This window comes from Sinocyclocheilus rhinocerous, unplaced genomic scaffold (assembly GCF_001515625.1).
Source record: "Sinocyclocheilus rhinocerous isolate Xijiao unplaced genomic scaffold, SAMN03320098_v1.1 scaffold754, whole genome shotgun sequence".
NCBI classification, from domain to species: Eukaryota; Metazoa; Chordata; class Actinopteri; order Cypriniformes; family Cyprinidae; genus Sinocyclocheilus; species Sinocyclocheilus rhinocerous.
Window position 1 is genome coordinate 64,787 of NW_015658045.1, and position 12,896 is coordinate 77,682.

Below are 12,896 nucleotides of genomic sequence, written 5' to 3' on the forward strand. Positions count from 1 at the left end.
AGTTGTAAAAATTCTGAAAATCTTTTAGAGCTCAAAATTTGTTTAAAAAATATAACATATTACACATTAATGAATAAATCAGTATATATACAATTATTTAATTTAAGTGTAATATTTGTGATTTTTTTTTTTTTTTCATGTAAGCTATAGCTTCTGACCTTTAAATCAAAACATACTCATGATTTTATGGCACCAATTAGTGCTTTATTTAATCAGAAACACAGTCTAAATATTATTTGTGTATTTTGCTTTCATTTTATTAGAAGTAGGTCAACAGCGCCCCCTACGGAATTAAAACTCCTTACTGAGAGCAGGCATTAGGACCCGGGGGAGGCTGCGTGCCACTGCACGTGCTATTACTGTTAAGCTATCATACACCAAATGCCATATTCTGTTCCTGCATTCTCAGTTTAAATGTAGTGATCCAAAACAGTGAATCCAATCACCATTCAGGCAAAACTTTGCTTCAAGAATGAGCCACAATGCTGACATGATCTAATAGCACTGTTGACATGATCTAATCGCTAGCACACCCTAAGCACATGTGAGTTAATGTATTTCTCTTATTGGCAAGACATATCGGCATAATTTTTCATATAGGGATGATGCCGATATTTACATTTAAAGCCATTACCGGCCGATTCCCATATTGAACCGATATTGTGCATCCCTAATATATATATATATATATATATATACACATTTTTCTTATCACCCTCATGGACATGCAGGGAAATCCAAATATATTTTTACAAGATACACATTTATCCGGTGTAAATAACTAACATTAATTGGGTTCATCCAAAGCCCCATAAATCTGTATGATATGTCAAAGTACACCGCTTCTTATTCTAAACCTCCCTGTGGACAGAAAGACTCTTAAAAAGATGCTGAACTCTTAATGAAACAGGAAGGTGGTCTTTCACCAAAAACGTCTCAGGTTACTTATGTAACCATGGTTCCCTGAGTAGGGAACGAGACACTGCGTCCTCTAGGGGTCAAGAGGAAGCTTTGGATTCCCAGCAGCAGAGACTTTAGTTCAGAACTGCATTTTTTTATATATAAAATATAAAATAAAATATAAAATATACAAACACTGAGATGTATCAATATAGCGGAGAACGCTAGAGGGGGAGGAACCGAAGTGAAGACAAAAGTAGAGAAAAAGGGAGAAGAGAAGAAAACAGAATTAAAGCAGGGGACAGAGGAAAGGGCATTTATGTTATTAAAAGAGTGATAGAAACTCACAGAACCCATCTGTGAGAAAGGACGGATAAAAAAAGGCAAAGGAAAGGCCTGAAAAAAGAAGGACAGGGTGTTGATTTTGCGTGATCTGAACATTAACACACAAACGGCCACATCTGTTGAAGAAGCCTTTCCTCCCTCTCATCCTCAGGCAATGTCAACTCGATTACCGCAGGGTTGAAAGAGACAAAGATCCATCCACATGACTCCTCATCCTTTTAGGCCCATCTGCAAAGCCAGGATCTGAGGCCAACCCTGCCTGGAGAAAATCAAACCCTTTTAGAGCGAAGACAGAAAAATGCCAGGGTCGCCATGCTTTTCACTGACGCCGAGCTCTTCCTAAATTACCTTAAGCATATTTGTGGCAAATAGGATTCCGCCTCCTGACCTCCAACATTGTCCGTCTTCGGCGAAAGGTCTCTCTTTATTTTGCTGTTTTTGTGAGGCGTCGATCTGAGTGCATCCCGTTCTCTTTTTCTATACGTGTTCTATTTGGCTCTCTTGTGGAGATTTAACATGCGCTCTCTGACTTTTTGTGAATAAGGATATTAACAGCTATTTGCTCACAATCAGGGCAAGAAAATGAGGGACATATTTCTCATTATTTTTTAACTTGTCAGAGTAAAATCCTTCATGCTGTAAAGCTGTAAAAGTCTTTGTACTTGGAAGTAAAAGCTCATTCATCTTGCACTCTCAAGTGTAGACTGTATTCTTACAGCATGTTCGCGTTTCTCTATAGTGCAAAAGTCACAGCTTGCAAACTAGCAAAGCAGAAGCAAAAAAGCCGCAACAATAAGAGAATTACATATTTTGTTCATCTTATTTGGTTTTCTAAGATATAAATATATAAAATATAAAAAATGCAATGAAAATATTATCATTTTCATTACAGTCCGAATCTATTCTTACACACTGTTCTTTTTAAAAATGTGTAATTTGCTTGCAACCTCAAAATGTTTATATCCCCAATCTACTTAGGACAGTACAAATGTTCCACGTTTGTCGTATTCTGCACATGCAAACGTGTCATTTCTGTCAGTGTTTATAACATGTGTAGAAATACAAGCGGGGTTTAGAGGAGCCTGTGGGGTGACAGCAAGAGCTCTGTGGATGGTGTTTGCAACACGTCAGATGCCCACATGTCATGGCCAGCACATCGCCTACTGACCCTAAGGCCGTCTAGCCACACTTGTGTGTCCATCCCTCCCCCTAATGCAGACGTCCCTCACTGCACACATGTCTACATACAAATGTGACAGACTAAAAGCATCTTCCTTCGACAGTATGTATGTGTATACTACCTGAAAAGTTATATGAAAAAGAATATATGACATATGATACAGATTTACATTAAAGACGTGTTAACAACATTTCTATTTCAAATAAATTCTATTCTTATTTTTATTTTTTTATTTTTTTTAAGAATACTGGTAAGCAAGCATTTTTGGTTACTACTGACTTTCATTATATGGACAAAGGCATTTCTCAAAATATCTTCTTTTGTCTTCTACGGACAAAAGAAAGCCATACAGTTTTGGAATGACATGAGAGTGAGTAAGTGATGACAGAATTTAAATTTTTGGGTGAACCGTCTCAAAAAAACCTTGCTCATAATTTACTGGAAAATAGCAGTATGAACATCCTTCTAAGCATCTCCTTTGGCGTTCTACAGAAGAAAGTAAGTCATACAGGTTTCGAAAGACATGAGGGAGAGTAATTTCGGTGAACTAATCTTTTAAATACACAAGAGAGTAATGGAACATCTAAAAAAAATGTGTTCATGTTCAGCAAGATTATGAAAAAACCCAATATAGTAAACTTCAGTTGCCTTTTACAGTCTCACACTTCATCCCCTCATGTTTATTTCGGCATCTACACATGGGTCTCTCATCTCGTTCCTCATCTCATCTTAAGCAGTCATCTCATTCTCTCCCAGGTCACTCGGCAGCATCAAGAGACATCATCATAAACACAAGCAATCGGAGCGCGAGCGTGGCGAATCTCTCCAACTCCCCCATACGCAAGGTCTGGAGCTTTGAAGCTCTAGAACTGTTTCTGTTCCACATCTTTAAATATAACAGGAAGGATGCCCTAAAAAAATCACATTATAACTTCTGTGGATTGCTGGATGCAAACACTCGCATTCCTCAACCCCCTCATATACACGCACAGTCACTCCTGACTCTCATCTCCTCAATCTTTGGTTTCAAAGGGATGGTATACGGCAGAAGGACAGGGGGTTATATGCATTAGTACTGGTCAGTGCTCAAAGAGACTCTATCATAAATAATAAAGGGTCTGTGAAGGACATCCAGATTCTAGTTACCGGCTACGCACCGCGCCTCGCATCGCACCAGACAAACACAAGATTGTCATTTTTCATCCAGCGATGACCACCCTCTCTACCCGTATGATTAGTTGACGGCTTCAATTATCCCACGCGATGGAAGCAACATGCAGAGTGGTGGAGAATTTGTTTCGGGAATGTTTTTGATAAAAAAAATAATCCATACCTCAATGGAGAGCAGGTCACTGTTTGTAAATAGTGCATACTTTTTACATTCAGAATAATAAAAGAAATGTTATTTTCTTTGAATAACTTCTTCCTGATTGTTTTTTAGTCAAGAGGCGATGGGAAATATTAGAGCACATACACTACTTTGTTGAAATATTAATTTACACTACCGTTCAAAAGTTAGGGTCAGTAAACATTGTTTTAAAGAAATTCATATATGTATTCAGAGAGGATGCTTTAAATTGATCAAAAGTGACAGTGAAGTCATGTATGCTACAAATTATTTATATTTCAAATAAATGCTGTTCTTTTGAACTTTCTTTTCATAAAAAAAAATCCTTTAAAAAAAGTATTACAGTTTCCACAAAAATATTAAGTAGCATAACTGTTTTCAACAATGAAAATAATAAGAAATTATTTTTGAGCACGAAATCAACATATTAAAACGATGAAGGATCATGTGACACTGAAGACTGGAGTAATGATACTGAAAATTCAGCTTTGCATCACAGGAATAAATTAAATTTTTTAAAAGTATTTGTAAACAGTTCAATAATAATATTGACATTTTACAGCATTTTTTATCAAACAGATGCAGCCTTGATGAGCATAAGTGACTTCTTTTCAAAGCATTAAAAAAGCTTACCGACCCCAAACTTTTGAACGGTAGCGTACATGATGTTCTGAGTAAGATTCAATACTGGTTTTGGAGCCAGTGGACCAGCATAACCAGCAACAACCCAGTCTTTCTGATCAAGGATTAATAACAAAGATAGTCCACTTTCTCTGAGCTTTTCAGTCAAGCTGACATTGTTTTTCAGATAAAGTCTTTATGAATTAATTAAGTTACATTACAGCTGTTTAATTTTCAGAATGTTTTAAATTTTCTATTTCTAAAGATTTTTTTTAATTTTGAAAATTTGTGAATACATTGTAAAGAAAATGTAACATTTCATTAAAAATATTTAAGCAATGTATACTGTAAATATATATTGCTCATTCTTTTGAGGTATCAGTGAAAATATTGGCAGGGCACGTTAAAAAAATGATACTACAGGGCTGTACAGTGCCACATATATATCGCACGTGCTACGAAAATACTGGTCTGTGCGATGAATAAATTTACCACTGTAGCACGCGTGCGCTACAGTTTTGCATGTTCATAACACAGCCTGTGAAAAAAAAAGTTAACGTACAGCCCTGTACTATTAGTTTTAACTGGCCAAAAAAAATGAGGAAAAAGAAATCCTTATTACTACTGGTGAAGCTGGTTGACCAAAGGAGGCTTGCTGGTTAAGCTACTGGTACCAGCATCTTACACTGGAGACCAGAATCCAATCTCTGATGTGAATCATTTCTAAAAGAGCATGTACATTTTCACAATACATGGACAGAGGGGATAATTTCAGCTTTATGTGACAAAATTTTGCATTATAGTTGCATATATGTGAAATATGAACAACACCCAAACAATTCATTTAACAAGGCTCAGAAACTGTCACCATAAGATGCTGAAAGGCAGTTTGGAGATGAACTTTGAGCACGACACAAGAAACATTCACTTCAATCAGTGAATTCTTGTGAAACAACCCAACAAATCTTCAAAAACAGCCCTCTGTCCTATTGAGCTGAAAATGCCTTCCTCCATCCATTACAAACTTAAGATGGAAGTGCCAATTAATTTCCCCTGTCCTCGCTGACCCTACCAGCAGCATGTTTCTAAAACAAAAGTGCACCCTGGACCGCTCCTGCCCAACCCCTGCAACCCCCCTTCCCTGCTTGAATAGCATCTTATCTGTAGCCGCTGGCGGTACAGACGCATTAGCGAGTGGATTACACATGCTTGGTAGGTATGCATTAGGGAGATGGGGGCAGATCCCAGCTCAAAGCAGCCAACTAAAGGCCTGAGCCTGCCCTATAATGAGATCTAACTCCTGAGGAGAGGCACTCGGGGCTAGAGCGCTCTATTTAAAGAGGGCCAGCCTCATTTAAAAGACTGTGTCTGTGTCACTTTATTACTTAACCTGAGTGAGGCACATCAAGGCCCTTTTGCATTAGCACCGAACCCCCTCCTCCCTATTTTCAGCTAAGCTGATTACACAAATATAAAGTGTGTGTGTGTTTTTATTTGGAGGGCCTTTGAGGGAGTATAACAGGCTAATGTGTATGTGCGTGCGCATTTATGTGCGCAAACAAAGCCGAAAAAGGACCAGAACAAGCAACTAATGTGTTTTGCTTGTGGCTAGCCATTAAAACTCTATTGTCTTCTATAGATTTATAGCTGAATCAAATTTGTTTCATAATTGATCAATTTTGCAACATCTACACAGTTACTGAACTGATTTGAATCAATGTTGAACTGACTTGAGCTGAAAAATGCCTTCTGTAGAGCCGTTTATAGCTGAATTGAACTTGTTTCATAATTGATTAAATTTACACAGTTATTGAACTGAACTGAATTGACACCGAACTGACTGGAGATGAATAATGACACTATTACACTAAACACAGAATTTGGATTTGTCTCACATTTCAAGTTTACATAATTGATTCTGTTATTTTCTTGTTTATTACTGTGAAGCTGCTTTGAAAAAAAAAACTGTTTTGTATAAAGCACTATCAAAATAAAGGTGTCAAGACTTAAAACACACAAATTTATGGCTCTAGGTTGACTTTTAGATGTTCTGCATTACTTTGAATGACAATTGATTGTCAAAACACATCTTCTTAGCTCAAAATACAATTTCATGACTCAAAAAGTCGCGTGTTCCACTTGAATGGTATGTTCTCCTCTTAAAGAACAGTGCATTGAGTCATAAACCTTCTCCCTCTTCTCGTCTGCAACAGATACATTTTCCTCTCAAACTCCCCCTCAATTACACAAATCAATACACATTTCTTTTATCTTTTCGTGCCTTTTTTTTTCTCCTCCCGTTCTCTCAGCTGAAGGTGACCCCTGGGCTGGAACGTGTCCTCCATTTCGGCAGAATCGGTATAAGTGCTGGCCATTTGGCGTGGACGTTAAGTGTATGAAATGAGTGGCCCTGTCTCTCTCTGGTCCTCTCCTCCTGACAGGCTGATGATAGAAGCGTCACATCCTGGGCCCGAATAAAATGCAAACTGACAAGAGACGAGGCTTTGGTGACTGAATATAATGCCGGATTGTGCCTCCGAGTGCCTTATTATCTTGTCTTGGGATGCTGGAGAGGAGGCGGGTCTCTTAGAAAAGAGTAGACAGCCACTGTACATACACACACACACACACAAGCCATCTCCTATTCTGTGAGTAAGAGCGAAAAAACAGGAGTTTGGCCTCCTAACCACTGCTTTTGCAGCTAATATACCTGACAATAAATAGGGACGGGGTTGTTGGGGATGTTTGCATGTGATAGCTGGAGTGAAACCTGGAGAAATTAGCTTTTTAAAAGGCGGGGGAGGTCGAAAAACACTGGGAATTGGAAGTGAGAGGAAGATGAAGGAGAAAGATGTTATTCTGAAGTCGACGGCCTTAAATTTAGTCATAATCTTGTTCCAAATGACACAAAAAAGGTTTAAAGCAGACAGTATAAACACGCGGTTGAGAACTAATCAGCCTCTTTTATCATAAACCCCACCTGAGCACGGCTGATGAATCGGTCAATGATTTTTAAGCACTTTTTGAATAAAAGCAGCTGGGTCTTAAATATTTTATAACCATTAAATTATATTTTTTTTTTACATTGTTTGTGTGAGTAGACAATGTTTTAATGTAAAACAAAATACACCTAAATAACTATATTAGATTTAGAAGATATTTATAAAGCACTTTTCTTTAATCAGCACCCTTTAAAAGTATACAATAAAGCTTACTTCCAAGTAAATGCAGTGGCATTCAGTTCAAATCTACTCCACCACATAAAAAAAAAAAAAGTTCGATCATCTATATATTTCACTCTCTCCATTGTCCACGCAACAAACTCTCATCATGTTTTCTTTGGGAGCTACGACAAAGAGTTAACATCTTTCCGTAAAGATTGACAAAACCCACAGAATGTTCTATCCACATCGCACAAAGAGAGGCCCATCATACTCCTGTAGAATAGACCCCCACCCCCTTCAACATTTGAAAGCAAAAGTCAAGGCCGGTCTTTTGCGTTTGTGCAAAAATTAGACTGCACATTTGTCCATACATGCACAAGTGATTCTTTGATGAAAAACACTTAGGCGACGTTCTTGTTATCATCACCTACACTCAATCGGTGTTGAAAATCAGCCTAGGAAAGGGATGAAAAGAAGTCTTTTAATTTCCCCATTCTCTTGGTCAGATCTTTTCAAACAGGGGAGGCAAAAGCTCACTCAATGCCGCGGATCAATTTGTCGAGAATCAATTGAGTCGGTAGACATATGTATTGCACTTCTGTGACCTTTAAACGAACAGAACCTCCTTTGAGGGCAGCAGAAGATGATTTAATCAAACAATGTCTAGCCGTAGAAAAGAAATTACTTCAGTATAAATCCTCTTACGGAGGTGATAGGAAAAATACTGCCTCTTGAATGTTCAATATGAAGCTTTAAATTGAGATTGTAAGCATTTAGAATATAGATGCAGATAATGTAAATGCACCAAGCTTTACTGCATAACCCTAACCCTAACCCAAATGCTAAATGGACCAAGTAAATGCATCAAGTTTAGTGCATTTTTAACTTAAAACACACATTATGGTTCAAATTGATTCTAATGTTTTATTTTAATGTACTTTTTAATGATTTTAATTATTTCAAATACTGTTTCTTATTTATAATATATATATATATATATATATACAAATAATTATTTAATTCTAATTAATGTAATTATTTAATTAAATATTTTTATGTATTTTTTATTATTTTAATTATTTAAGTTGTGTCTTTGCTTTCAATATAATAAAATATTTTTTTAAAGATACATCTTTAAAAAAATATGCACACACACACACACACACACAAACATATATGATGACGAAATTTAAGAAACATTTAACAAGAACAAAGAAAAAAACATTAACAATACGTGAAAATAAGTGCCTGTAAATTATTTTTAATAGAAATAATGTAACGAAATAGAAAATTATTTACTTCTGTATTATCTTACACAGAGATGATATTTTAAAATGTTGTGAATAAAAGCATGTATATTTCATACATTTCTAAAAATGTATTGTTTGGATTTTAATGTAGGTATAAAAGGCCCTCTGATAGCATTAAAAGTTTATTATGATCAGGTAAGTGGCAGGGGATCAAAATCTTTTATCATTAATGTAATGCTGTTAGTTCTAACATAGAGAGCGATAGAAAAGCTCCCTACGGGCATCAGTCAAACTATGAACACAGACAAGAGGAAGATGCAGTCACAGCTACTGAATATCAAACCTGAAGCACAGAATCAAGCCTGACTGCCTGACTTCATTGCGTATATACTGAAATAATAAGCTTTAGAAATATTTATGTGATGAATTGCCACAGGAATGAATGCATATAACAGCAGAACACATTCGAGGCTGAGTGCAAACACTTCTAAAGCATTTAAGTGTTCTGAGAGGGTCACTTTATTAGGCTGGATTTTCAATAAATAAGTTATTCTTCACTCCTTTTTATGCATGTGGTCTTTTAAATTTATTTGAAACATTGTACTGCATCTCTGAGAACATGACGACTCTCTTTTACTAATGTAATTTTATGTGCATGTTCACACTTGTGTTTCTACGTTCTGTCATAAAAAGACGATTATTTAATAAGAATAAACTGTTCTGAATTCAGTATTATGCACATAAAATGAAATATAAGCACAACAGAAAAATGGGGATTCTTTTATAAGGTAGAAGATTATAGAGCAGAAAAGACATGCTAGAAAAACAAAAAGTTATAAAAATCTTATGTGGTGTGTGTTACTATAGGAAATAAAATACAGGTGAAAAATAAATTTAAAAGTGATGTTTGGAGTCTATAAACTCAATAGCAGGAATCTGAGCTGAGACAATTGCAGGCTGTTTCTGACTTCTATTCAAATTGAAAAATGAAATTCTGTCTGAAAGAAGCCAGCGGCACAGTTACACAAGTCTTAAAGTATATCATTAATGTTGCAAATTTGACAACCACAGCAAACAGTCCGTCAATGCATGCTGAATCCAAATGGTCTGAAACTTGTCTTTTCACATACTATATCACTGCAGAGCAGTTTAAGGATTTCTTGGATCTCTTCCTGTTAAACAAGGTCAGAGCAATCATTCTGACTGCAAGGAACATCACATTTTAACATAACACAGAAGAACACTATTTTAGGATGTTAATTAAATTCAGCATTTTAAGATTTTTAAATATATTTTGTGCCAGTGCTTATATAATATGCCAAAATTCGATAAAGTATGCTCAGTACTCAGAAAAGATAAAGCATGATTAAAGAGCCTGTTTAATGATCAAAAGAATTTTTAAATGTTTTAAAATTAAACTTCATCTATAGCATTCTGGAATATTAATGATATAATTAGAATATATTATAATCATAATATTCAACATTAATATAATTTTATAATAATCAACATTAATATAAAATTACACACACACACACACACACACACATATACACATATATATATATATATATATATATAAATGCATAGGACAACTTTTAAAAAGTAAAGAATAAGAAGAAATCTGAATAATAAATAAAGAATAATAAAAATAAATAATGATAATAATAATATTGAATGTGTTGTTTTATTATTATTACTACAACATCAAGTGTCTTTTAAAGAGATTCAGGGTATATGCTGCTCCTCATCAAGAATGTACAATTCAGTCTGCTTAGATCTGAACTCCTCATGAGGCCGTGGAGCCACAACAATCACATTTCTCTCCCTCAGGCCTCTTCACTTTCTCTCATTTTATCTTCAGCCTAAGCCGAGGAGATCTCAAATGTGAAGAAATGTCACCCTGCATGACAGATGAGTGTGTGTGTGTGTGTGTGTGTGTGTGTACATTATATGTCTCCTGTTGCCTATTTGCCCCAGATTCTGTAACATTTTTCTGCTTTATGAACACCAACAAAAAAAAAACCAGTCCCCACATACTGCATGGCTGCACCCCACCAGCGTCACAGGAAAAGGACACTTCCTCCACAAGCTTTCCACAGTGGAAATTTGATAGATTAGCAGTTAAAATGCATTTTGAAATGCACAGGGTAAACTTGGAGAAGAACTTTTCAGACATTTAAACTCTATAGAAACCCAACTTAAATCTAAGGAATATATATCTCAATACTGCATTCATATGGGCCATAATTTGAGGTCACTCCGCATTTAAAGTAAGAGTAAGAGGCACAAATACCTTCAATCTTCAACTTCACGACCCCAGATCCACCTACATGTGAACCACAACTTTTACCTGCTCTGATCCAGTACTTTTTTACCACAGCATCTAGCAAACACAAACAAACAAACACACTCTCTCCGGTGTTAAGTTCCCCCGCGCATGACCCCGGGTGTCATGCACAATAACGAGGTGAATGAAGGCTGGACTCACCATACATCTTCTCCTCCGAGTCTGTGTCAGTTGACAGCAGCAAGGGCTCCTCGTTGAGCTCGCTGTCCGGGCTGGCCGCTTTGTCGTCATCCCGCAGCTCGCAGGCGTCCATATCGGCACGCAGAGGGAGCAGCGGTTTGCTCAGCTGCCCTGTGATCATCGGATCCTGGAGGCGAGTGGAGGAAGGACCAGGTCGGGAGGACAATGAGGGGGGGGGGAGGCAAAAGAAGTGATGTTAGCTTTGGTGCGCACTGGTTCACTCTCTGTGGGTCTCATGCGCACACATGCCCGCTCATTTCCTCGCTTTCTCTCTCTCTCTCTGCTTTCTGAAACTCACCACCTCTTCTAACACTCTCTATGGTAGCGCTTGCTCTCTCTCTGTCTCTCTCTTTTCTGATGGCTGTTGCTGCTGGTTGTAGTGCTGAAGAGCTCTTGTGGATTTTAGTTAAAATGCTCCACTTGTCAAATGACTAATTTTCATGAGTATCACCAAGAGCCATCAGCATTAAAATAGAACACTTAAGTTACATATAAATGTGTCACATTTGTCAAGCAAAAAAAAAATTGTTTTGTTTTAATTAACAAACGTTTTTGTATTTAACAGTAAGAATGCAAATGAGAATTAAAATGTTGGTTTTTCAACCTTGGTTGTCAAGATTATATATATATATATATATATATATGCATGCATTAATACTTTAACTAAAACAATCATAAAACTGCTCTTTGGGTCATCAAATCTGATTGGATGAGAACATTCAGCGTGAATATTGAGAGAATATGTAAATTAAAGTTGAATGAAGTGGGCCATTACATTCTCAATGAAGTGCAGCTGATTCTTTCTCTAAGATATATACTCTAGTATTAATGTTTCAAATAAATTGCTTTAAATTAAACAATAAGAGACAGAATCAGAAGAATGATCAGCATGATCGTTTTATTTAAAGCATTTTATTTAAAGTATTTATTGTAGAGTTCTTCTAAAGAATATTACTTACACTTTTTGTATGATTTAAATACAATAAAATAATTAACTAAGTAATTTAAAAAATGTAATGAAGAAATGAGTTCAATAAATAAATAACAACAAATAATAGTTTTTTTTTAAATAAATTAAATTAAATTAATAGAAGCAAGAAAAAGTTATACAACAAGAAACTTACCAGAAGGGTGCTTCCAGATTAAAGAAATTTTCTGAAATTATCTGAAAAATATCTGAAAATATCTGAAATTTTATGCTCCAAAAATGTAACTTTGCTCAAATCCACGAGCAGTTAGAGCATGCCAGAGTGTTAGGTGAGATCAGTCAGTGCATGCTTGTCACAAAGCCCAAAAACTAGTGTGGATAACGCAGATACCTCAAGTGAACACTGCTGGTGCGAGCCTGGGATTGCCTCTGGAGACTTGCTCGAGATGTCACCTCTACTCTCTCTCTCTCTCTCGTGCGCTTCAGAAGTACCTCCCCCACCCCTTCTGATGGTGAGACACACGAACAAATGTGTAGACATACGGAGGGCAAAAAAGCTGCTTTTCTCTTTTTATGCTCCCTTATTTACAGAGTCGTTTCTGCCCAAATGAGACTGAGATGGGGGTCAGG

The 12,896-nt window shown here is 36.4% G+C and overlaps 1 protein-coding gene across 1 annotated transcript in view; it reads right to left on the reverse strand.

Moving 5' to 3' along the window:
- The window catches only part of LOC107722021 (POU domain, class 6, transcription factor 2-like), a gene marked incomplete at its 3' end in the record, with an annotated part of 62,078 nt that extends 49,589 nt beyond the window's left edge, over positions 1-12,489 (reverse strand). Inside the window, exons 1-2 of the mRNA XM_016530249.1 lie at positions 12,463-12,489; positions 11,300-11,465 (exon numbers count right to left, since the gene is read on the reverse strand). Of these exons, the coding sequence (XP_016385735.1) occupies positions 11,300-11,459 (160 nt within the window). The remainder of the gene's footprint in view (positions 1-11,299; positions 11,466-12,462) is intronic.
- Between the last annotated feature and the right edge of the window lie 407 nt (positions 12,490-12,896).